This window comes from Rhamphochromis sp. 'chilingali', assembly GCF_963969265.1.
Source record: "Rhamphochromis sp. 'chilingali' genome assembly, chromosome: 15".
In the NCBI taxonomy this organism is placed as follows: Eukaryota; Metazoa; Chordata; class Actinopteri; order Cichliformes; family Cichlidae; genus Rhamphochromis; species Rhamphochromis sp. 'chilingali'.
In genome coordinates, this window is record NC_137942.1 from 29,619,711 (window position 1) to 29,643,526 (window position 23,816).

The 23,816-nt window shown below is 39.6% G+C and overlaps 3 protein-coding genes across 5 annotated transcripts in view; 2 read left to right on the forward strand and 1 right to left on the reverse strand.

Annotated features, from left to right (window-relative positions):
- Positions 1-23,813, reverse strand: part of LOC308411799 (uncharacterized protein) — a gene marked incomplete at its 3' end in the record, with an annotated part of 120,081 nt that extends 96,268 nt beyond the window's left edge. Inside the window, exons 1-2 of the mRNA XM_080905825.1 lie at positions 22,634-23,813; positions 11,301-11,392 (exon numbers count right to left, since the gene is read on the reverse strand). The remainder of the gene's footprint in view (positions 1-11,300; positions 11,393-22,633) is intronic.
- LOC308411501 (uncharacterized protein) lies at positions 1,176-12,487 on the forward strand. Of its 2 annotated transcripts, XM_080905416.1 has the most exons (10): positions 1,176-5,431; positions 5,527-5,598; positions 8,879-9,048; positions 9,131-9,385; positions 9,488-9,575; positions 9,659-9,864; positions 9,975-10,100; positions 10,189-10,293; positions 10,409-10,519; positions 10,648-12,487. In XM_080905416.1, exons 1-10 carry the CDS (start codon positions 4,807-4,809, stop codon positions 10,738-10,740), a joined length of 1,851 nt encoding a protein of 616 aa, XP_080761542.1. In that variant the 5' UTR covers positions 1,176-4,806; the 3' UTR covers positions 10,741-12,487. The 2 variants fall into 2 exon arrangements, with proteins under 2 accessions (XP_080761542.1, XP_080761541.1); XM_080905415.1 differs by having other exon boundaries at positions 10,409-12,487.
- On the forward strand, positions 12,493-22,637 carry LOC308411502 (uncharacterized protein). 2 transcript variants are annotated; one of them, XM_080905418.1, is made up of 10 exons: positions 12,493-16,748; positions 16,844-16,915; positions 20,212-20,381; positions 20,464-20,718; positions 20,821-20,908; positions 20,992-21,197; positions 21,308-21,433; positions 21,522-21,626; positions 21,742-21,852; positions 21,981-22,637. In XM_080905418.1, the coding sequence occupies exons 1-10, from the start codon at positions 16,124-16,126 to the stop codon at positions 22,071-22,073; spliced, it is 1,851 nt and encodes a 616-aa protein (XP_080761544.1). In that variant the 5' UTR covers positions 12,493-16,123; the 3' UTR covers positions 22,074-22,637. The 2 variants fall into 2 exon arrangements, with proteins under 2 accessions (XP_080761544.1, XP_080761543.1); XM_080905417.1 differs by having other exon boundaries at positions 21,742-22,637.
- Positions 23,814-23,816: the final 3 nt, after the last annotated feature.

The window sequence follows — 23,816 nt, forward strand, 5'->3', positions numbered from 1 at the left end:
GCAGATTTTTTCTGACGCTTAGGTCGCTGCGCATGCGCAAACAGCGGCGCGAAGTGTAGTAAAACTGACAAGCTAGTCAGCGAGTTAACTCCAATTTTTAGCTCTCGGTTTTTTCTCTTAAACCTGGCCGTCAGCAGCTACTGTCCGGACTATGCATCCCTGGCTGATTCAATTCAGTGCAAGTCATCAGAGTAAACTCAGGTAATGACAAAAAATTTACATAGTTAATTGTGTTGTGAAATATTGGATATTGCGGTTATGCATGTATGTAGATATAAAGAATCCTCAATATATTTATAAATAAGTATATGTTTTGGATTTTTGTAGTGGGTAGATCATTTTGACTTGGTCATTTTATAAGTAGCTCACATGAGGAAAAAGTGTGAGCACCCCTGCCTTACGACATCTCTCTCTTCGGACTTAGCTTCTGTGTCCGCTCCCACAGATTCACACAAACTTACCACTCGTCCCGCCCCCATAGCAGAAAAGAATGACATTGACTGGCTCGTCAGCACAACAACCAATGACAATACAATATTGAGATAACTGACATTAGATGGGTAAATAAGCTTAGGTTACACCCCAACATATTTATTGTGCACAGAAAATAACTCTAAATCATGAAACCCTTTTAATTATTGGACTCTTAACTGTAAATGAAATACATTTGTACCAAAGCATATGATTTTTAAACCTTTTATCAACTATTTATATTTTAACCAGTTTTTATAACAGTAGACTTTTTTTTCTTTATACTGCAAGCCCGAATAATTGCAGACAGGGATGCATATAGTTTTGTTATTGTGGAATAGATTAAAGCAATCCTAGATTGCTTTAGAATTAGAATGTTAAAATTAGTAATTTATTTTGGCACTAACCAGAAACACAGTAACAATGTGTGCAGCAGGAACAGATGCACTTCTATGTTTAGGATTCCCACCAGGTGAAGCACTGAAAATATTATTTAAATATGTATATGTATTTTCAACTGGTGTTATTTTGTGGTCTCATTCCCCAAGCAATTTGTTGCCTTATATTGTCCCCAACACTCACTGCTGCTTCTGCAAAGTCAGAGTGCTAAGTGCTGTCTACTACAGGTAACTCCACTTCAAAAAACCTGAACATTCCCTTTAGCTTACTATTTTAATTGGGGGGGGGGGGGGGGGGGGGGGAGACTAAGGAAGCACTTACTGACCAGATGGGGAAAAAAAAGGCTGCACTGTTAAGAGAACTTAACCACCCAGTCTATTGAACATTCACATTCATTCCTTCATGTTACTGTTAACTACACCCGTGTTTTTATGAACTGTTAGGGTGGAAAACCTAAAACGTGTAGGGCAGAGTGCCTTGAGGACCAAGGTTGGAAAACACTGACCTACACCACATCCATCACCCACATAGAGCTTGCGAGAATGCTGTAAAATTCACTGCAAAAGTCTGGATAGCTGTGATAACCAAGTGGCAGCTTTAGTACACATCCACATGTGTGGGATTGTGGTCTGTGGAGGAAATCTGTAGTTTCTATTAACTCAATTAGTATGGCTTTATCCAACAGATTGGATCCTGTACAGAACTGCAGGAAAAGCTGAAGATAATTGAAATCAATTTCTCCAATGTACCTTTTCAGGTAACGAGAAACTGTTGACTGGGCAGCTGTCATCTCCTCTGGAAAGTCTAGAAGCTCCTTCACTGTTTTTACAGTTGGTTTTTTTTCTTCAATGAAATGATGCAGTCCTTCTGGTGGGAGTAAACCAGCTACAGAACCCACAATGGGACGCCAGCACTTGATTACAAACATTGGGGCCTCAATAAGTACTTTTTGTCCTGTCTGTGCCAAAACAGGGAGCAGTGTGTCCTTGGTAGGGACCTGCTTGCACTCATGTGCATCAAGTACTTCCAGCAATTCATCTGTATCCACTGAATTGAAGTCATCCAAAGCCTTCAGGAGAACAGATCGCTCTTCTTGTGAGACATACAAAAGAAAGGAATCTTTTAAACTACTGGTTGTCGAGCTGTATCTCCTCCAGAAAGGGTATTGCAAGCTTCACTGGGAAGTAACCAGCTTGTTTCCACCCTACAACAAACATTCTAGCTATAGCCTGCCATTCTTCACACTGAAAGTCATGCCGGATGAATGGCACTGATCAAATCAGTAAGACAATGACCTCTTCTAACAGTCAGTATTACAGGACAAGATCGTGGTTCAGGGGGTGCTTGGTCAGGAATATTGGCCTCTCCTGTCAGCCCCGGTGAGAGAGACAATGTGTGATGAGGTGGATCAGACTCTTTTTCTGTAAACAGTGTTTCAGGGTTTAGTTCAACCACACTAATATCCACCCTGTTATCCCCACTAATAATAACAACTGCAACAGAATCTTCACTTTCACCTACATTTGGCAGACCATCCCATGGTAATGTGTCATTCAGTTCCAAATATCCACTTATGGAAGCTCCATCATTATTTACAAAGTGGTTTGATGGTTCTTAATTTATGTTTTCCACCAACAGATCATCAGCGGCCCGATTATGTTCATTGTCAGTGAGATCTACCACAGAGGGCTGGGTTATTGCATGATCGGCATGTGAGTGAAGTTGGCCCCCCCACCTTCTTCAAATCCAACAAAAGTGGTATCAAACGTTTGTGCTACGTTTGTGCATGCTGCAAAAGTTTATTTTTTGCCGTTTTCATTTTAAAGATATTCAAGAAAAATTTCTAGCGGTCATCAGAGGTCAACCAGCCCCCCACATTAATGGAATCAAAAAAAAACTGGCGTCAAAAGTTTGTGCTACGTTTGTGCTGGTTTGTGCTGCTAAAATTGTCGTTTGTGCTGCCTCTGTTTTAAAGATATTAATGAAAATGCAAACGTCAAAAGGTCAACCAGCCCCCCACATCACCCAAATCAAACAAAAGTTGATGTCACAGGTTTGTGCTATGTTTGTGCTGGTTTGTGCTGCAAAAAATTTTGTTTGTGGCGCTATTATTTTAAAGATAAAGAGGCGGGGTACATCCTGGACAGGTTGCCAGTCTGTCACAGGGCCAACACACAGGGACAGACAACCATTCGCACTCACATTCACACCTATGGGCAATTCGGATTAACCAATTAACCTATCACCACAAGCTGCATGTCTTTGGAGAGAACCCACGCAAACACGGGGAGAACCTGCAAACTCCACACAGAAAGACCCTGGCGTGATGGTGGAATTGAACTCAGGACCTTCTTGCTGTGCAGCAACAGTGCTAACCACCGTGCTGCCGTAATAATAACATTAAATAACATTTATGAAGAAATTTAAAGGGGCATGCCAGTAGGTGCGTATCAGTTTATAATTAGATAAGGTGTTTTGAGCCAATAAGCTGGTTGTGGATCACTGACTACCATGTTTCTTAACATTACCTTACTCCATCTAGTGTGCTACCAGCAGGGTTTATGCTAAAATGCTAATGGTTGTTAAAACATTAACCTAATAATATGTGAACTGTAGCTTTTAAGTCAAATGGTAATATTAACAAAAGTGCTGTCATTTGTATGTGGGCTGTCATGAGCAAGTTGTATAAAATTAACATACACAGGACAGGAGTGCACTTCAGTGATTCAGCAAATCTGAACTCAAAGGCTCCAAACAGCCTGAAGAACTGTAAATCTTAGGTAACTGTCAATGTTACCTGAAAGGGCCGATTTATATTTTTTGCAAGAGTCAAACTTCTGTAGCCATGGTCACAAAAGGCTATTAAATGAGTGGGCTATTAAACATGTGTGGGATTGACACAGACACAGATTTATCTCAACAGTGCACGGATTTATCTACAAGTATTTTGATGATGAGCTATGAACATTGACTACATTCATTTTTATACCGATCAAATGAATTTTGAACTAGATCTTGTTAAGGATAAACTGGTACAACTCTGCCAAAAAAACCAAACATAGCGACCTGTGTTTGGTTTGTGATCACCAGGGGGTGCTATCATACACATTCTTCTTCTGAGAGAAAAAAAACAAGAGTTGAAGAAAACATGTGCTAGCTATCTTATTTGCATTTTTAAGCTAGATTCCATGACCAACAGCAATCATCAACACTTCAATTCACTATGTCAAAACAGTGTATAAAAGTAAGTAATTTTATGTCCACTTAAAGATGTAGAATTAAAGTTATAATCAAATTATAGCAGTAATATATCACATTTTTAATTTTTGCTTGACAGATGCCAAAGAAATCAGTGGTGGACAAAATTGCAGTATTTGAAGTCCTTCGTGCTTCTAAAGAAGCAGTCATAAAAAATGGAAAAGTTTCAACTCCAAGTGATGACATATGGCAAAATCTATGCAAACAACTTGGTGAAAAGATGACACCAAAAGCTCTTTACACTTTTGTTAAATTAAACAGACACAATGTATGGGCTGCTCTGGATTACAGTGATGAAGAGAGACTGACTGACACAGACAGTAGTGACAATGATAATGATTTTGAACAAAGCAGCTCTCCTTTTCAAAACAAAGACTGCAAGACTTTCAATGTGGAGCTCCCATTTGAACAGTGGATACATATGATTCCACATAAAGTCACATACAAAAAGAATACTTTCAAGAAAAGGGAATACACAATTTTGAAACCAGGTACATGGACTCATGTTGTAAACCAGGGAATCTGGAAAGAGGTTACAAGTACATGCACCATTACTTTTAAACGAGCCAAGGTGTACCCCAGAACTGTATCTTGTTTTATTAAATCAGAGGCTTTTGCAAAGAGTGTAGTGGCCAGCTGTACATTACATGTGAAAAGGAACCTGAAAATCACTGCCCAATGGTGCTGAAGTGTGTAATGGCAAACACAGATGAATCCATGCACACTGGCTTTTCTAGGAGAGCCGTGTCCAGAAGTCTGAGGGCACAAGTAAAAAAAGAACTTTGTGAAGGCAGACTGCAGCCCCATGTGTGGAGAGCATCAGAGACAGAAAAGCTGATGGACTTTGGTGATCCAGAGCCAAGCCATCTACCAAATTTGACAACTCTGCGCAAAGCCAAACATGAACAAAATCAACTAGAAGTTGCTCATAAAAACCCAATACTGTCTCTCCACTCATTAAAATACAGTTCCCCTCACAATGGAAGCATTTGGGACATTGGATTAGACAAGTTCTTCTGTCACTACTGGAGTCAAACTCAAATGCTGATGTACAAGATTGAAAAGCACCCCATAGTTGCCTTTGATGCGACTGGCTCAGTTGTAAAAAAGCTTCTCAGGCCTAATGGTTTGTCTGGAAATATCTTCCTGTATCAAGGTGTGTTAACAGGAAGGGACAACTCTCACGTCCCAATGGTGCAAATGTTGTCAGAGAGACATGATGTCCAGGCAATCACAAGATGGTTATCGGAAGTAGGCCGTGAAGTAGTCGTGCACCAGCTGAATGTGCGGAGATCTAAGTCTAGTACGTATATAATACACATCTATACCTCTACCTACTTTAATGACATGATGTTAATAATAAAGTGTCTAAGGTATTGTGCTTACATTTTTTTTTAGAAAGACTTGTCAAAGCAGAAAAACATGCTTTGTTCATTGATGAGGCTCCCCAGAAGATTGCTGCCGCACTGGGTATGGATCACTGCAATGATCACAATGACACTGAATGTTCATTTTACTTAAGAGGGATTATACAGACTTCAGATCTGGGTTAAGACAAAGCCCCTACAGATCTTTACATCACAGTGACCCACACACTGAAACTGAGCTTATGTCTTTTCTGTCTAATGTCCAGTTTAAATTTAAGAATAATGTGCAGCTTGGTCAATGTAATGCACATGAAGCCAGAGCTAAAACACATCACCATTGCAGTGAAATATGTGCAGCTCTGCCTTAAGATGGAGCCCTGTACATTTTGATCTTGTTATTTCTGGGATGATTGTAAAGATAATTTTCATTATTATGGCTAGAATAAAGTGTAAGAGGTATTTGCACTTACAAAGAATAAGACTTTTACTTTTATTGTTTCATAAAAGGTGTCCACAATTTAAACTTTAATTGCAGGAAATTTAATTAAATAAGAATAAGGAAAATAAAATAATCACAAAACAATAATCAGATTACTTAAACTCTACTTATCTAACTAAGATGCTCTAAGCTAATGCTAAGTGTGTTCTTTTCTTTGGTGAGGAGAGGTTGGAGGAAGGATGTAAATCAAAATCCTTCTAAATTAACCGCCTAACACAGCAACAATGAGCAGACAAAAAGGAATGAATTCACAGGTTGGACAGGTTTTCAACTGTGAACCTCTTCGATCCAATCTTTTGGGCTGCTCATCTTGCAGAAGACAAAAAAGAAAAACACAAAATCTCTTCTTCACCTCACCTGTTCACCCTCCCCCCTTCTCCTACTGGACGTCATATCTTCCCACACCTTATCTATCAATGTGTAGCTCTTAAAATTGTGAATGCTTCATTACATTTTCATTGTTATTCTTAACATAGAGAATTCATATTCAATCACTTCATGTTTCATTCAGTTTATGTGATTCTACTTCAGTTAGATTTGTCTTTAGGACATTTTCACAAGAACATCCATTGTAACTTAATCCCTTTCCAATTCGAATGCTTTAAAACTCAGTTAATTACCATTTATTTCTCTAGTTATTTTATGATTTAATGAAAACATACATTTTGTTTGTCAGATATTCTTTGAGATTATTAGCTCCACTGTGTCACATTATACACAACACACAGAAACACACACACCAAGGTCAGACACTCTGTGAGGCCTGTTATTAGAATCACTGTTATTCTACAGGGAGTGCAGAATCATTAGGCAAATGAGTATTTTGTCTACATCATCCTCTTCATGCATGTTGTCTTACTCCAAGCTGTATAGGCTCGAAAGCCTACTACCAATTAAGCATATTAGGTGATGTGCATCTCTGTAATGAGAAGGGGTGTGGTCTAATGACATCAACACCCTATATCAGGTGTACATAATTATTAGGCAACGTCCTTTCCTTTGGCAAAATGGATCAAAAGAAGGACTTGACAGGCTCAGAAAAGTCAAGAATAGTGAGATATCTTGCAGAGGGATGCAGCAGTCTCAAAATTGCAAAGCTTCTGAAGCGTGATCATCGAACAATCAAGCGTTTCATTCAAAATAGTCAACAGGGTTGCAAGAAGCGTGTGGAAAAACCAAGGCACAAAATAACTGCCCATGAACTGAGAAAAGTCAAGCGTGCAGCTGCCAAGATGCCACTTGCCACCAGTTTGGCCATATTTCAGAGCTGCAACATCACTGGAGTGCCCAAAAGCGCAAGGTGTGCAGTACTCAGAGACATGGCCAAGGTAAGAAAGGCTGAAAGACGACCACCACTGAACAAGACACACAAGCTGAAACGTCAAGGCTGGGCCAAGAAATATCTCAAGACTGGTTTTTCTAAGGTTTTATGGACTGATGAAATGAGAGTGAGTCTTGATGGGCCAGATGGATGGGCCCGTGGCTAGATTGGTAAAGGGCAGAGAGCTCCAGTCCGACTCAGACGCCAGCAAGGTGGAGGTGGAGTACTGGTTTGGGCTGGTATCATCAAAGATGAGCTTGTGGGGCCTTTTCGGGTTGAGGATGGAGTCAAGCTCAACTCCCAGTCCTACTGCCAGTTTCTGGAAGACACCTTCTTCAAGCAGTGGTACAGGAAGAAGTCTGCATCCTTCAAGAAAAACATGATTTTCATGCAGGACAATGCTCCATCACACGCGTCCAAGTACTCCACAGCGTGGCTGGCAAGAAAGGGTATAAAAGAAGAAAAACTAATGACATGGCCACCTTGTTCACCTGATCTGAACCCCATTGAGAACCTGTGGTCCATCATCAAATGTGAGATTTACAAGGAGGGAAAACAGTACACCTCTCTGAACAGTGTCTGGGAGGCTGTGGTTGCTGCTGCACGCAATGTTGATGGTGAACAGATCAAAACACTGACAGAATCCATGGATGGCAGGCTTTTGAGTGTCCTTGCAAAGAAAGGTGGCTATGTTGGTCGCTGATTTGTTTTTGTTTTGTTTTTGAATGTCAGAAATGTATATTTGTGAATGTGGAGATGTTATATTGGTGTCACTGGTAAAAATAAATAATTGAAATGGGTATATATTTGTTTTTTGTTAAGTTGCCTAATAATTATGCACAGTAATAGTCACCTGCACACACAGATATCCCCCTAAAATAGCTAAAACTAAAAACAAACTAAAAACTACTTCCAAAAACATTCAGCTTTGATATGAATGAGTTTTTTGGGTTCATTGAGAACATGTTTGTTGTTCAATAATAAAATTATTCCTCAAAAATACAACTTGCCTAATAATTCTGCACTCCCTGTATTCTCAGATTCATTACACTGGTTAACTTACACATTTTCTTTCCTTTGTTTCATTTATTTTCAACATGCCAGAAACTGAGCATAACTAACCCTCAGTAAAACAAGTTACAAGTTATGGTATCTGGAACAGATTTACATTCAATATTTAGAGTTATATTTTGGACGCACACACACACACACACACACACACACACACACACACACACACTCAGCCATTATAACAGCCATTTCTACTACTCAAACACATTTGCATTTGTTATCTATATGTAGAGGCGGCACGGGGCGTGAGACTTTTATCTCTTTCTATCTTCTATCTTAAGACACATTACAGGGTTTTGTAATTGGAAACTGGGTTTTTTGTATGGTTGGTCTGGAAAATTTGTTTGATACTTTGTGGTGCTTGCATGGTCCTTGAGACATGGTGCTTGTAAAATCCCTCTATAATCTGCACAAGGGACTGGACATGTAAATGCAGTGTATGTGTTAGCATAGCATATTAATACATGTAGTGTTCTCTTTGTGTTTTTACAGATGACCTCGAGAAGCAACCCCAGAGCAGAACAATATTGAAATTGTTTTTTGGACTGTTGGGCGGATATATTATTGCCATAACTGGTCACCGAAAGGGAGTGATCATCAACATGACTACTGAGGAGGTTGAAATGGCAGAAAAAGCTAAGCAGGGTGCCCGCATCATCCGTGTATGTACTAAAACGATATAAATCTAAGTATACATAGACATTTTTTTATTCAGCTGAATAAACATGTCTTTTCATGTATTAGGTTAAACAGCACAAAACTCAAAGATATCATGGGCAAGCAGCTGTCCCCCTGTACAAGAATGAGTATACCTGGTTGCAGCGTTACAATCATATCAGAGAGTATGTTGAAGGCGGTTCGGAGGCACCGACTTTTTTCCACAGTTCTAGTGGAGGTGTTCTTCATAGACTACCGGTATTTTTCAAGGCAGCCTGGGAGATGATGAATCTGGGGATTGCCCCCACCTTCAACATGCTACGTTCCTCCTGTAGCACTTATGTGAGAAAACTTTTCATTTTTATTTTTTGACACACAATGAAGTAGGTTAAAGTGTCATGGGTTTTATTCATGTGGTTTCTTTTTAAAACATTATTCTTTCAGGCCAAGCGACAGTTGGGACGTAAATCTTACGACAGAGTGGCAACATTTATGTGCCATGATGCCATCACAGCCAAAAGATTTTATCAAGGTTATTTAAATAAGCTAAAGTGAAGTCATATATTTATCTATACACTTACATTTATTCATATTTAGTAATATTGCTTTGCACAGCTGAGGACCCTGCAGAGGACACACTCCAGAGCCGAGCACTGACCACCAATGCAATTGCAACATATGCAGCAAATAAAAGGAAAAGGAGAGAGGACAGAGGATCTGTGCAGGACGAGGACAGTGAAGGATCTGACAAGGAAGAGCAGCAGTCATCAGGAACAGAGGAGCTTTTAGACAGAACGCTCTTCCAGTGTAGCAGTAACAAGGTATGTGTGCCCTGATTCCCTTGGTAAGAGTTTTGATTGGTTGCACTTCTTTCATATATAATCATTTACTCCATCATGAACAAAACATATTTAATTTGTACCATAAACAGATGGTGAGCCCAGGTCAGGGTGAGGTTGCCTGTAGTGCCGGAGCCACAATAAGAGAAACTAAACAGGATTTGAAAAAGGGGGTGGAGCATCTACAAAAAGTGACATACCAGTTGCGCAAGAGAAAAGTATGTAATGTATGTTCTTGTGCTTGTTTTTAGTGTTTTCACTGATTACTAATCTTTTACCTTTTTACTTTTACTTTTCTAAAATCAGATGGTGGTCTTTTACAAAAATGATAGGACAGATGTGGGGAAACTCACACAAGAAGACAATCCAGAAGAGGAGGAGGAGGATGAAGCGAGGGAATGGGTTCCTAAGGTGGGCAGGAAAAATCCAGCAGAGTTTCTTCTCCTGCAGTTAAAGATGTAAGTGTTTTGTTTCCACACATCCATGAAAAATGAGTAAAATATATATTTTTCTGTTCTAATAACAGTCTGTGAGCTCATCTGAAGATGATGGGACAGATGACTGGAAACCCACACAGGATGAATCTGAAGGCTATTCAGAAGAGGAGGAAGAACAAGAACGTAAAAGGATTCCTAAGGTAGCCATGAAAAACAAAACTGGGTGTCCTGTGCCACAAAGAGATGTGAAATTCATCCTCAGTTTCAGTGCTTCCACAATCAATCCATCAAAAATGACCAAACATATTGTTGTCTTCTCTGAAAACAGATGGTGGCAGCATCTGAAGAGGATGGGACACATGATAGCAGACCCACACAAGATGAATCTAAAGATGATTCAAAGCAGAATTCTGCTCATTGAACTCTTTTCAGCAGAATTCTGCTCATTCAACTCTTTTCAGCAAAATTTTCAGTTTTTTCTGCTGTTTTCAGAAAAAAACATTTTTCAGCAAAATTCTGCTGATTGAACTCTTTTCAGAAGAAATTTTACTGATTGAACTCTTTTCAGCAAAATATTCAGAGTTTTCACCTCTTTTCTGCCCAAATTCTGCTTATTCACCTCTTCTGAAACATTTTCAGCCTTTCCACCTCTTATCAGCACAATTCTAAGCCTCTTCTGCTCATTTCAGCACAATTGTCAGTCTCTCCACCTCTTCTTTGAGAGAATGACTGTGGCGCAGTGAGATGAGAACCTCCCTTGAGTACCAGAAGGGCCAGGTTCGAATCCCACTCGGGCAATATTTTTTTTGTTTTTTTTTTCAACTTTTTCAGCTTTTTTCAGCAGACATCCTCAGCGTAAAGGCATCCACACAGCATTTTCGCAGGAAATGCAAATTTTTCTAGTTGCACCTTAGAACACACATGCATCAACACTACAATGAGTTTGTTAGTGGGGCAATCAGAAACGGGCAGTTAGTTCACCAGTAGTGTAGACAGTCAGGGGTAAGAAAACAGCAGGGTCCATCCGGGCAGAAACCTCTCTCTCCCTCTCCTTTCAGAGCGTCCATCGGCTTCTAAACATATTAAAACACTTGAGCTACAATACCAAATGCTATCACATAACGATTTAGCATTAGCATGCTTTGACTGAAAATCACAGAGCTAAACATACAGCATGGCATCACACCACATAATGCGGTAAGCTGCGCTAATTAGCAAGCCGCTAGTTAGCATCACATATCACGCCATTTTACCACTATAACGAATAGTTACAGTACAAATGTCAAGGCACACAGTCTCATTTACCTCTTGCAGATCACAAATAAGTAATATCAGGACCACGGGTAGTCGACCTCAATGATACACTTAGATGCAAAATCCACACCACGTTTGCCTTACGACATCTCTCTCTTCGGACTTAGCTTCTGTGTCCGCTCCCACAGATTCACACAAACTTACCACTCGTCCCGCCCCCATAGCAGAAAAGAATGACATTGACTGGCTCGTCAGCACAACAACCAATGACAATACAATATTGAGATAACTGACATTAGATGGGTAAATAAGCTTAGGTTACACCCCAACATATTTATTGTGCACAGAAAATAACTCTAAATCATGAAACCCTTTTAATTATTGGACTCTTAACTGTAAATGAAATACATTTGTACCAAAGCATATGATTTTTAAACCTTTTATCAACTATTTATATTTTAACCAGTTTTTATAACAGTAGACTTTTTTTTCTTTATACTGCAAGCCCGAATAATTGCAGACAGGGATGCATATAGTTTTGTTATTGTGGAATAGATTAAAGCAATCCTAGATTGCTTTAGAATTAGAATGTTAAAATTAGTAATTTATTTTGGCACTAACCAGAAACACAGTAACAATGTGTGCAGCAGGAACAGATGCACTTCTATGTTTAGGATTCCCACCAGGTGAAGCACTGAAAATATTATTTAAATATGTATATGTATTTTCAACTGGTGTTATTTTGTGGTCTCATTCCCCAAGCAATTTGTTGCCTTATATTGTCCCCAACACTCACTGCTGCTTCTGCAAAGTCAGAGTGCTAAGTGCTGTCTACTACAGGTAACTCCACTTCAAAAAACCTGAACATTCCCTTTAGCTTACTATTTTAATTGGGGGGGGGGGGGGGGGGGGGGGGAGACTAAGGAAGCACTTACTGACCAGATGGGGAAAAAAAAGGCTGCACTGTTAAGAGAACTTAACCACCCAGTCTATTGAACATTCACATTCATTCCTTCATGTTACTGTTAACTACACCCGTGTTTTTATGAACTGTTAGGGTGGAAAACCTAAAACGTGTAGGGCAGAGTGCCTTGAGGACCAAGGTTGGAAAACACTGACCTACACCACATCCATCACCCACATAGAGCTTGCGAGAATGCTGTAAAATTCACTGCAAAAGTCTGGATAGCTGTGATAACCAAGTGGCAGCTTTAGTACACATCCACATGTGTGGGATTGTGGTCTGTGGAGGAAATCTGTAGTTTCTATTAACTCAATTAGTATGGCTTTATCCAACAGATTGGATCCTGTACAGAACTGCAGGAAAAGCTGAAGATAATTGAAATCAATTTCTCCAATGTACCTTTTCAGGTAACGAGAAACTGTTGACTGGGCAGCTGTCATCTCCTCTGGAAAGTCTAGAAGCTCCTTCACTGTTTTTACAGTTGGTTTTTTTTCTTCAATGAAATGATGCAGTCCTTCTGGTGGGAGTAAACCAGCTACAGAACCCACAATGGGACGCCAGCACTTGATTACAAACATTGGGGCCTCAATAAGTACTTTTTGTCCTGTCTGTGCCAAAACAGGGAGCAGTGTGTCCTTGGTAGGGACCTGCTTGCACTCATGTGCATCAAGTACTTCCAGCAATTCATCTGTATCCACTGAATTGAAGTCATCCAAAGCCTTCAGGAGAACAGATCGCTCTTCTTGTGAGACATACAAAAGAAAGGAATCTTTTAAACTACTGGTTGTCGAGCTGTATCTCCTCCAGAAAGGGTATTGCAAGCTTCACTGGGAAGTAACCAGCTTGTTTCCACCCTACAACAAACATTCTAGCTATAGCCTGCCATTCTTCACACTGAAAGTCATGCCGGATGAATGGCACTGATCAAATCAGTAAGACAATGACCTCTTCTAACAGTCAGTATTACAGGACAAGATCGTGGTTCAGGGGGTGCTTGGTCAGGAATATTGGCCTCTCCTGTCAGCCCCGGTGAGAGAGACAATGTGTGATGAGGTGGATCAGACTCTTTTTCTGTAAACAGTGTTTCAGGGTTTAGTTCAACCACACTAATATCCACCCTGTTATCCCCACTAATAATAACAACTGCAACAGAATCTTCACTTTCACCTACATTTGGCAGACCATCCCATGGTAATGTGTCATTCAGTTCCAAATATCCACTTATGGAAGCTCCATCATTATTTACAAAGTGGTTTGATGGTTCTTAATTTATGTTTTCCACCAACAGATCATCAGCGGCCCGATTATGTTCATTGTCAGTGAGATCTACCACAGAGGGCTGGGTTATTGCATGATCGGCATGTGAGTGAAGTTGGCCCCCCCACCTTCTTCAAATCCAACAAAAGTGGTATCAAACGTTTGTGCTACGTTTGTGCATGCTGCAAAAGTTTATTTTTTGCCGTTTTCATTTTAAAGATATTCAAGAAAAATTTCTAGCGGTCATCAGAGGTCAACCAGCCCCCCACATTAATGGAATCAAAAAAAAACTGGCGTCAAAAGTTTGTGCTACGTTTGTGCTGGTTTGTGCTGCTAAAATTGTCGTTTGTGCTGCCTCTGTTTTAAAGATATTAATGAAAATGCAAACGTCAAAAGGTCAACCAGCCCCCCACATCACCCAAATCAAACAAAAGTTGATGTCACAGGTTTGTGCTATGTTTGTGCTGGTTTGTGCTGCAAAAAATTTTGTTTGTGGCGCTATTATTTTAAAGATAAAGAGGCGGGGTACATCCTGGACAGGTTGCCAGTCTGTCACAGGGCCAACACACAGGGACAGACAACCATTCGCACTCACATTCACACCTATGGGCAATTCGGATTAACCAATTAACCTATCACCACAAGCTGCATGTCTTTGGAGAGAACCCACGCAAACACGGGGAGAACCTGCAAACTCCACACAGAAAGACCCTGGCGTGATGGTGGAATTGAACTCAGGACCTTCTTGCTGTGCAGCAACAGTGCTAACCACCGTGCTGCCGTAATAATAACATTAAATAACATTTATGAAGAAATTTAAAGGGGCATGCCAGTAGGTGCGTATCAGTTTATAATTAGATAAGGTGTTTTGAGCCAATAAGCTGGTTGTGGATCACTGACTACCATGTTTCTTAACATTACCTTACTCCATCTAGTGTGCTACCAGCAGGGTTTATGCTAAAATGCTAATGGTTGTTAAAACATTAACCTAATAATATGTGAACTGTAGCTTTTAAGTCAAATGGTAATATTAACAAAAGTGCTGTCATTTGTATGTGGGCTGTCATGAGCAAGTTGTATAAAATTAACATACACAGGACAGGAGTGCACTTCAGTGATTCAGCAAATCTGAACTCAAAGGCTCCAAACAGCCTGAAGAACTGTAAATCTTAGGTAACTGTCAATGTTACCTGAAAGGGCCGATTTATATTTTTTGCAAGAGTCAAACTTCTGTAGCCATGGTCACAAAAGGCTATTAAATGAGTGGGCTATTAAACATGTGTGGGATTGACACAGACACAGATTTATCTCAACAGTGCACGGATTTATCTACAAGTATTTTGATGATGAGCTATGAACATTGACTACATTCATTTTTATACCGATCAAATGAATTTTGAACTAGATCTTGTTAAGGATAAACTGGTACAACTCTGCCAAAAAAACCAAACATAGCGACCTGTGTTTGGTTTGTGATCACCAGGGGGTGCTATCATACACATTCTTCTTCTGAGAGAAAAAAAACAAGAGTTGAAGAAAACATGTGCTAGCTATCTTATTTGCATTTTTAAGCTAGATTCCATGACCAACAGCAATCATCAACACTTCAATTCACTATGTCAAAACAGTGTATAAAAGTAAGTAATTTTATGTCCACTTAAAGATGTAGAATTAAAGTTATAATCAAATTATAGCAGTAATATATCACATTTTTAATTTTTGCTTGACAGATGCCAAAGAAATCAGTGGTGGACAAAATTGCAGTATTTGAAGTCCTTCGTGCTTCTAAAGAAGCAGTCATAAAAAATGGAAAAGTTTCAACTCCAAGTGATGACATATGGCAAAATCTATGCAAACAACTTGGTGAAAAGATGACACCAAAAGCTCTTTACACTTTTGTTAAATTAAACAGACACAATGTATGGGCTGCTCTGGATTACAGTGATGAAGAGAGACTGACTGACACAGACAGTAGTGACAATGATAATGATTTTGAACAAAGCAGCTCTCCTTTTCAAAACAAAGACTGCAAGACTTTCAATGTGGAGCTCCCATTTGAACAGTGGATACATATGATTCCACATAAAGTCACATACAAAAAGAATACTTTCAAGAAAAGGGAATACACAATTTTGAAACCAGGTACATGGACTCATGTTGTAAACCAGGGAATCTGGAAAGAGGTTACAAGTACATGCACCATTACTTTTAAACGAGCCAAGGTGTACCCCAGAACTGTATCTTGTTTTATTAAATCAGAGGCTTTTGCAAAGAGTGTAGTGGCCAGCTGTACATTACATGTGAAAAGGAACCTGAAAATCACTGCCCAATGGTGCTGAAGTGTGTAATGGCAAACACAGATGAATCCATGCACACTGGCTTTTCTAGGAGAGCCGTGTCCAGAAGTCTGAGGGCACAAGTAAAAAAAGAACTTTGTGAAGGCAGACTGCAGCCCCATGTGTGGAGAGCATCAGAGACAGAAAAGCTGATGGACTTTGGTGATCCAGAGCCAAGCCATCTACCAAATTTGACAACTCTGCGCAAAGCCAAACATGAACAAAATCAACTAGAAGTTGCTCATAAAAACCCAATACTGTCTCTCCACTCATTAAAATACAGTTCCCCTCACAATGGAAGCATTTGGGACATTGGATTAGACAAGTTCTTCTGTCACTACTGGAGTCAAACTCAAATGCTGATGTACAAGATTGAAAAGCACCCCATAGTTGCCTTTGATGCGACTGGCTCAGTTGTAAAAAAGCTTCTCGGGCCTAATGGTTTGTCTGGAAATATCTTCCTGTATCAAGGTGTGTTAACAGGAAGGGACAACTCTCACGTCCCAATGGTGCAAATGTTGTCAGAGAGACATGATGTCCAGGCAATCACAAGATGGTTATCGGAAGTAGGCCGTGAAGTAGTCGTGCACCAGCTGAATGTGCGGAGATCTAAGTCTAGTACGTATATAATACACATCTATACCTCTACCTACTTTAATGACATGATGTTAATAATAAAGTGTCTAAGGTATTGTGCTTACATTTTTTTTTAGAAAGACTTGTCAAAGCAGAAAAACATGCTTTGTTCATTGATGAGGCTCCCCAGAAGATTGCTGCCGCACTGGGTATGGATCACTGCAATGATCACAATGACACTGAATGTTCATTTTACTTAAGAGGGATTATACAGACTTCAGATCTGGGTTAAGACAAAGCCCCTACAGATCTTTACATCACAGTGACCCACACACTGAAACTGAGCTTATGTCTTTTCTGTCTAATGTCCAGTTTAAATTTAAGAATAATGTGCAGCTTGGTCAATGTAATGCACATGAAGCCAGAGCTAAAACACATCACCATTGCAGTGAAATATGTGCAGCTCTGCCTTAAGATGGAGCCCTGTACATTTTGATCTTGTTATTTCTGGGATGATTGTAAAGATAATTTTCATTATTATGGCTAGAATAAAGTGTAAGAGGTATTTGCACTTACAAAGAATAAGACTTTTACTTTTATTGTTTCATAAAAGGTGTCCACAATTTAAACTTTAATTGCAGGAAATTTAATTAAATAAGAATAAGGAAAATAAAATAATCACAAAACAATAATCAGATTACTTAAACTCTACTTATCTAACTAAGATGCTCTAAGCTAATGCTAAGTGTGTTCTTTTCTTTGGTGAGGAGAGGTTGGAGGAAGGATGTAAATCAAAATCCTTCTAAATTAACCGCCTAACACAGCAACAATGAGCAGACAAAAAGGAATGAATTCACAGGTTGGACAGGTTTTCAACTGTGAACCTCTTCGATCCAATCTTTTGGGCTGCTCATCTTGCAGAAGACAAAAAAGAAAAACACAAAATCTCTTCTTCACCTCACCTGTTCACCCCCCCCCCTTCTCCTACTGGACGTCATATCTTCCCACACCTTATCTATCAATGTGTAGCTTTTAAAATTGTGAATGCTTCATTACATTTTCATTGTTATTCTTAACATAGAGAATTCATATTCAATCACTTCATGTTTCATTCAGTTTATGTGATTCTACTTCAGTTAGATTTGTCTTTAGGACATTTTCACAAGAACATCCATTGTAACTTAATCCCTTTCCAATTCGAATGCTTTAAAACTCAGTTAATTACCATTTATTTCTCTAGTTATTTTATGATTTAATGAAAACATACATTTTGTTTGTCAGATATTCTTTGAGATTATTAGCTCCACTGTGTCACATTATACACAACACACAGAAACACACACACCAAGGTCAGACACTCTGTGAGGCCTGTTATTAGAATCACTGTTATTCTACAGGGAGTGCAGAATCATTAGGCAAATGAGTATTTTGTCTACATCATCCTCTTCATGCATGTTGTCTTACTCCAAGCTGTATAGGCTCGAAAGCCTACTACCAATTAAGCATATTAGGTGATGTGCATCTCTGTAATGAGAAGGGGTGTGGTCTAATGACATCAACACCCTATATCAGGTGTACATAATTATTAGGCAACGTCCTTTCCTTTGGCAAAATGGATCAAAAGAAGGACTTGACAGGCTCAGAAAAGTCAAGAATAGTGAGATATCTTGCAGAGGGATGCAGCAGTCTCAAAATTGCAAAGCTTCTGAAGCGTGATCATCGAACAATCAAGCGTTTCATTCAAAATAGTCAACAGGGTTGCAAGAAGCGTGTGGAAAAACCAAGGCACAAAATAACTGCCCATGAACTGAGAAAAGTCAAGCGTGCAGCTGCCAAGATGCCACTTGCCACCAGTTTGGCCATATTTCAGAGCTGCAACATCACTGGAGTGCCCAAAAGCGCAAGGTGTGCAGTACTCAGAGACATGGCCAAGGTAAGAAAGGCTGAAAGACGACCACCACTGAACAAGACACACAAGCTGAAACGTCAAGGCTGGGCCAAGAAATATCTCAAGACTGGTTTTTCTAAGGTTTTATGGACTGATGAAATGAGAGTGAGTCTTGATGGGCCAGATGGATGGGCCCGTGGCTAGATTGGTAAAGGGCAGAGAGCTCCAGTCCGACTCAGACGCCAGCAAGGTGGAGGTGGAGTACTGGTTTGGGCTGGTATCATCAAAGATGAGCTTGTGGGGCCTTTTCGGGTTGAGGATGGAGTCAAGCTCAACTCCCAGTCCTACTGCCAGTTTCTGGAAGACACCTTCTTCAAGCAGTGGTACAGGAAGAAGTCTGCATCCTTCAAGAAAAACATGATTTTCATGCAGGACAATGCTCCATCACACGCGTCCAAGTACTCCACAGCGTGGCTGGCAAGAAAGGGTATAAAAGAAGAAAAACTAATGACATGGCCACCTTGTTCACCTGATCTGAACCCCATTGAGAACCTGTGGTCCATCATCAAATGTGAGATTTACAAGGAGGGAAAACAGTACACCTCTCTGAACAGTGTCTGGGAGGCTGTGGTTGCTGCTGCACGCAATGTTGATGGTGAACAGATCAAAACACTGACAGAATCCATGGATGGCAGGCTTTTGAGTGTCCTTGCAAAGAAAGGTGGCTATGTTGGTCGCTGATTTGTTTTTGTTTTGTTTTTGAATGTCAGAAATGTATATTTGTGAATGTGGAGATGTTATATTGGTGTCACTGGTAAAAATAAATAATTGAAATGGGTATATATTTGTTTTTTGTTAAGTTGCCTAATAATTATGCACAGTAATAGTCACCTGCACACACAGATATCCCCCTAAAATAGCTAAAACTAAAAACAAACTAAAAACTACTTCCAAAAACATTCAGCTTTGATATGAATGAGTTTTTTGGGTTCATTGAGAACATGTTTGTTGTTCAATAATAAAATTATTCCTCAAAAATACAACTTGCCTAATAATTCTGCACTCCCTGTATTCTCAGATTCATTACACTGGTTAACTTACACATTTTCTTTCCTTTGTTTCATTTATTTTCAACATGCCAGAAACTGAGCATAACTAACCCTCAGTAAAACAAGTTACAAGTTATGGTATCTGGAACAGATTTACATTCAATATTTAGAGTTATATTTTGGACGCACACACACACACACACACACACACACACACACACACACACACACACACACACACACACTCAGCCATTATAACAGCCATTTCTACTACTCAAACACATTTGCATTTGTTATCTATATGTAGAGGCGGCACGGGGCGTGAGACTTTTATCTCTTTCTATCTTCTATCTTAAGACACATTACAGGGTTTTGTAATTGGAAACTGGGTTTTTTGTATGGTTGGTCTGGAAAATTTGTTTGATACTTTGTGGTGCTTGCATGGTCCTTGAGACATGGTGCTTGTAAAATCCCTCTATAATCTGCACAAGGGACTGGACATGTAAATGCAGTGTATGTGTTAGCATAGCATATTAATACATGTAGTGTTCTCTTTGTGTTTTTACAGATGACCTCGAGAAGCAACCCCAGAGCAGAACAATATTGAAATTGTTTTTTGGACTGTTGGGCGGATATATTATTGCCATAACTGGTCACCGAAAGGGAGTGATCATCAACATGACTACTGAGGAGGTTGAAATGGCAGAAAAAGCTAAGCAGGGTGCCCGCATCATCCGTGTATGTACTAAAACGATATAAATCTAAGTATACATAGACATTTTTTTATTCAGCTGAATAAACATGTCTTTTCATGTATTAGGTTAAACAGCACAAAACTCAAAGATATCATGGGCAAGCAGCTGTCCCCCTGTACAAGAATGAGTATACCTGGTTGCAGCGTTACAATCATATCAGAGAGTATGTTGAAGGCGGTTCGGAGGCACCGACTTTTTTCCACAGTTCTAGTGGAGGTGTTCTTCATAGACTACCGGTATTTTTCAAGGCAGCCTGGGAGATGATGAATCTGGGGATTGCCCCCACCTTCAACATGCTACGTTCCTCCTGTAGCACTTATGTGAGAAAACTTTTCATTTTTATTTTTTGACACACAATGAAGTAGGTTAAAGTGTCATGGGTTTTATTCATGTGGTTTCTTTTTAAAACATTATTCTTTCAGGCCAAGCGACAGTTGGGACGTAAATCTTACGACAGAGTGGCAACATTTATGTGCCATGATGCCATCACAGCCAAAAGATTTTATCAAGGTTATTTAAATAAGCTAAAGTGAAGTCATATATTTATCTATACACTTACATTTATTCATATTTAGTAATATTGCTTTGCACAGCTGAGGACCCTGCAGAGGACACACTCCAGAGCCGAGCACTGACCACCAATGCAATTGCAACATATGCAGCAAATAAAAGGAAAAGGAGAGAGGACAGAGGATCTGTGCAGGACGAGGACAGTGAAGGATCTGACAAGGAAGAGCAGCAGTCATCAGGAACAGAGGAGCTTTTAGACAGAACGCTCTTCCAGTGTAGCAGTAACAAGGTATGTGTGCCCTGATTCCCTTGGTAAGAGTTTTGATTGGTTGCACTTCTTTCATATATAATCATTTACTCCATCATGAACAAAACATATTTAATTTGTACCATAAACAGATGGTGAGCCCAGGTCAGGGTGAGGTTGCCTGTAGTGCCGGAGCCACAATAAGAGAAACTAAACAGGATTTGAAAAAGGGGGTGGAGCATCTACAAAAAGTGACATACCAGTTGCGCAAGAGAAAAGTATGTAATGTATGTTCTTGTGCTTGTTTTTAGTGTTTTCACTGATTACTAATCTTTTACCTTTTTACTTTTACTTTTCTAAAATCAGATGGTGGTCTTTTACAAAAATGATAGGACAGATGTGGGGAAACTCACACAAGAAGACAATCCAGAAGAGGAGGAGGAGGATGAAGCGAGGGAATGGGTTCCTAAGGTGGGCAGGAAAAATCCAGCAGAGTTTCTTCTCCTGCAGTTAAAGATGTAAGTGTTTTGTTTCCACACATCCATGAAAAATGAGTAAAATATATATTTTTCTGTTCTAATAACAGTCTGTGAGCTCATCTGAAGATGATGGGACAGATGACTGGAAACCCACACAGGATGAATCTGAAGGCTATTCAGAAGAGGAGGAAGAACAAGAACGTAAAAGGATTCCTAAGGTAGCCATGAAAAACAAAACTGGGTGTCCTGTGCCACAAAGAGATGTGAAATTCATCCTCAGTTTCAGTGCTTCCACAATCAATCCATCAAAAATGACCAAACATATTGTTGTCTTCTCTGAAAACAGATGGTGGCAGCATCTGAAGAGGATGGGACACATGATAGCAGACCCACACAAGATGAATCTAAAGATGATTCAAAGCAGAATTCTGCTCATTGAACTCTTTTCAGCAGAATTCTGCTCATTCAACTCTTTTCAGCAAAATTTTCAGTTTTTTCTGCTGTTTTCAGAAAAAAACATTTTTCAGCAAAATTCTGCTGATTGAACTCTTTTCAGAAGAAATTTTACTGATTGAACTCTTTTCAGCAAAATATTCAGAGTTTTCACCTCTTTTCTGCCCAAATTCTGCTTATTCACCTCTTCTGAAACATTTTCAGCCTTTCCACCTCTTATCAGCACAATTCTAAGCCTCTTCTGCTCATTTCAGCACAATTGTCAGTCTCTCCACCTCTTCTTTGAGAGAATGACTGTGGCGCAGTGAGATGAGAACCTCCCTTGAGTACCAGAAGGGCCAGGTTCGAATCCCACTCGGGCAATATTTTTTTTGTTTTTTTTTTCAACTTTTTCAGCTTTTTTCAGCAGACATCCTCAGCGTAAAGGCATCCACACAGCATTTTCGCAGGAAATGCAAATTTTTCTAGTTGCACCTTAGAACACACATGCATCAACACTACAATGAGTTTGTTAGTGGGGCAATCAGAAACGGGCAGTTAGTTCACCAGTAGTGTAGACAGTCAGGGGTAAGAAAACAGCAGGGTCCATCCGGGCAGAAACCTCTCTCTCCCTCTCCTTTCAGAGCGTCCATCGGCTTCTAAACATATTAAAACACTTGAGCTACAATACCAAATGCTATCACATAACGATTTAGCATTAGCATGCTTTGACTGAAAATCACAGAGCTAAACATACAGCATGGCATCACACCACATAATGCGGTAAGCTGCGCTAATTAGCAAGCCGCTAGTTAGCATCACATATCACGCCATTTTACCACTATAACGAATAGTTACAGTACAAATGTCAAGGCACACAGTCTCATTTACCTCTTGCAGATCACAAATAAGTAATATCAGGACCACGGGTAGTCGACCTCAATGATACACTTAGATGCAAAATCCACACCACGTTTGCCTTACGACATCTCTCTCTTCGGACTTAGCTTCTGTGTCCGCTCCCACAGATTCACACAAACTTACCACTCGTCCCGCCCCCATAGCAGAAAAGAATGACATTGACTGGCTCGTCAGCACAACAACCAATGACAATACAATATTGAGATAACTGACATTAGATGGGTAAATAAGCTTAGGTTACACCCCAACATATTTATTGTGCACAGAAAATAACTCTAAATCATGAAACCCTTTTAATTATTGGACTCTTAACTGTAAATGAAATACATTTGTACCAAAGCATATGATTTTTAAACCTTTTATCAACTATTTATATTTTAACCAGTTTTTATAACAGTAGACTTTTTTTTCTTTATACTGCAAGCCCGAATAATTGCAGACAGGGATGCATATAGTTTTGTTATTGTGGAATAGATTAAAGCAATCCTAGATTGCTTTAGAATTAGAATGTTAAAATTAGTAATTTATTTTGGCACTAACCAGAAACACAGTAACAATGTGTGCAGCAGGAACAGATGCACTTCTATGTTTAGGATTCCCACCAGGTGAAGCACTGAAAATATTATTTAAATATGTATATGTATTTTCAACTGGTGTTATTTTGTGGTCTCATTCCCCAAGCAATTTGTTGCCTTATATTGTCCCCAACACTCACTGCTGCTTCTGCAAAGTCAGAGTGCTAAGTGCTGTCTACTACAGGTAACTCCACTTCAAAAAACCTGAACATTCCCTTTAGCTTACTATTTTAATTGGGGGGGGGGGGGGGGGG

Bases quoted from the DNA above. Each gene is read 5' to 3' on its own strand.
- LOC308411501 (XM_080905415.1), top strand. From the start codon at position 4,807: ATGGTGCTGAAGTGTGTAATGGCAAACACAGATGAATCCATGCACACT. The intron at 9,386-9,487 runs GTGAGAAAACTT...TTATTCTTTCAG, and splicing joins GTTCCTCCTGTAGCACTTAT to GCCAAGCGACAGTTGGGACG. The intron at 9,576-9,658 runs GTTATTTAAATA...TGCTTTGCACAG, and splicing joins AGCCAAAAGATTTTATCAAG to CTGAGGACCCTGCAGAGGAC.
- LOC308411502 (XM_080905417.1), top strand. From the start codon at position 16,124: ATGGTGCTGAAGTGTGTAATGGCAAACACAGATGAATCCATGCACACT. The intron at 20,719-20,820 runs GTGAGAAAACTT...TTATTCTTTCAG, and splicing joins GTTCCTCCTGTAGCACTTAT to GCCAAGCGACAGTTGGGACG. The intron at 21,434-21,521 runs GTATGTAATGTA...TTCTAAAATCAG, and splicing joins ACCAGTTGCGCAAGAGAAAA to ATGGTGGTCTTTTACAAAAA.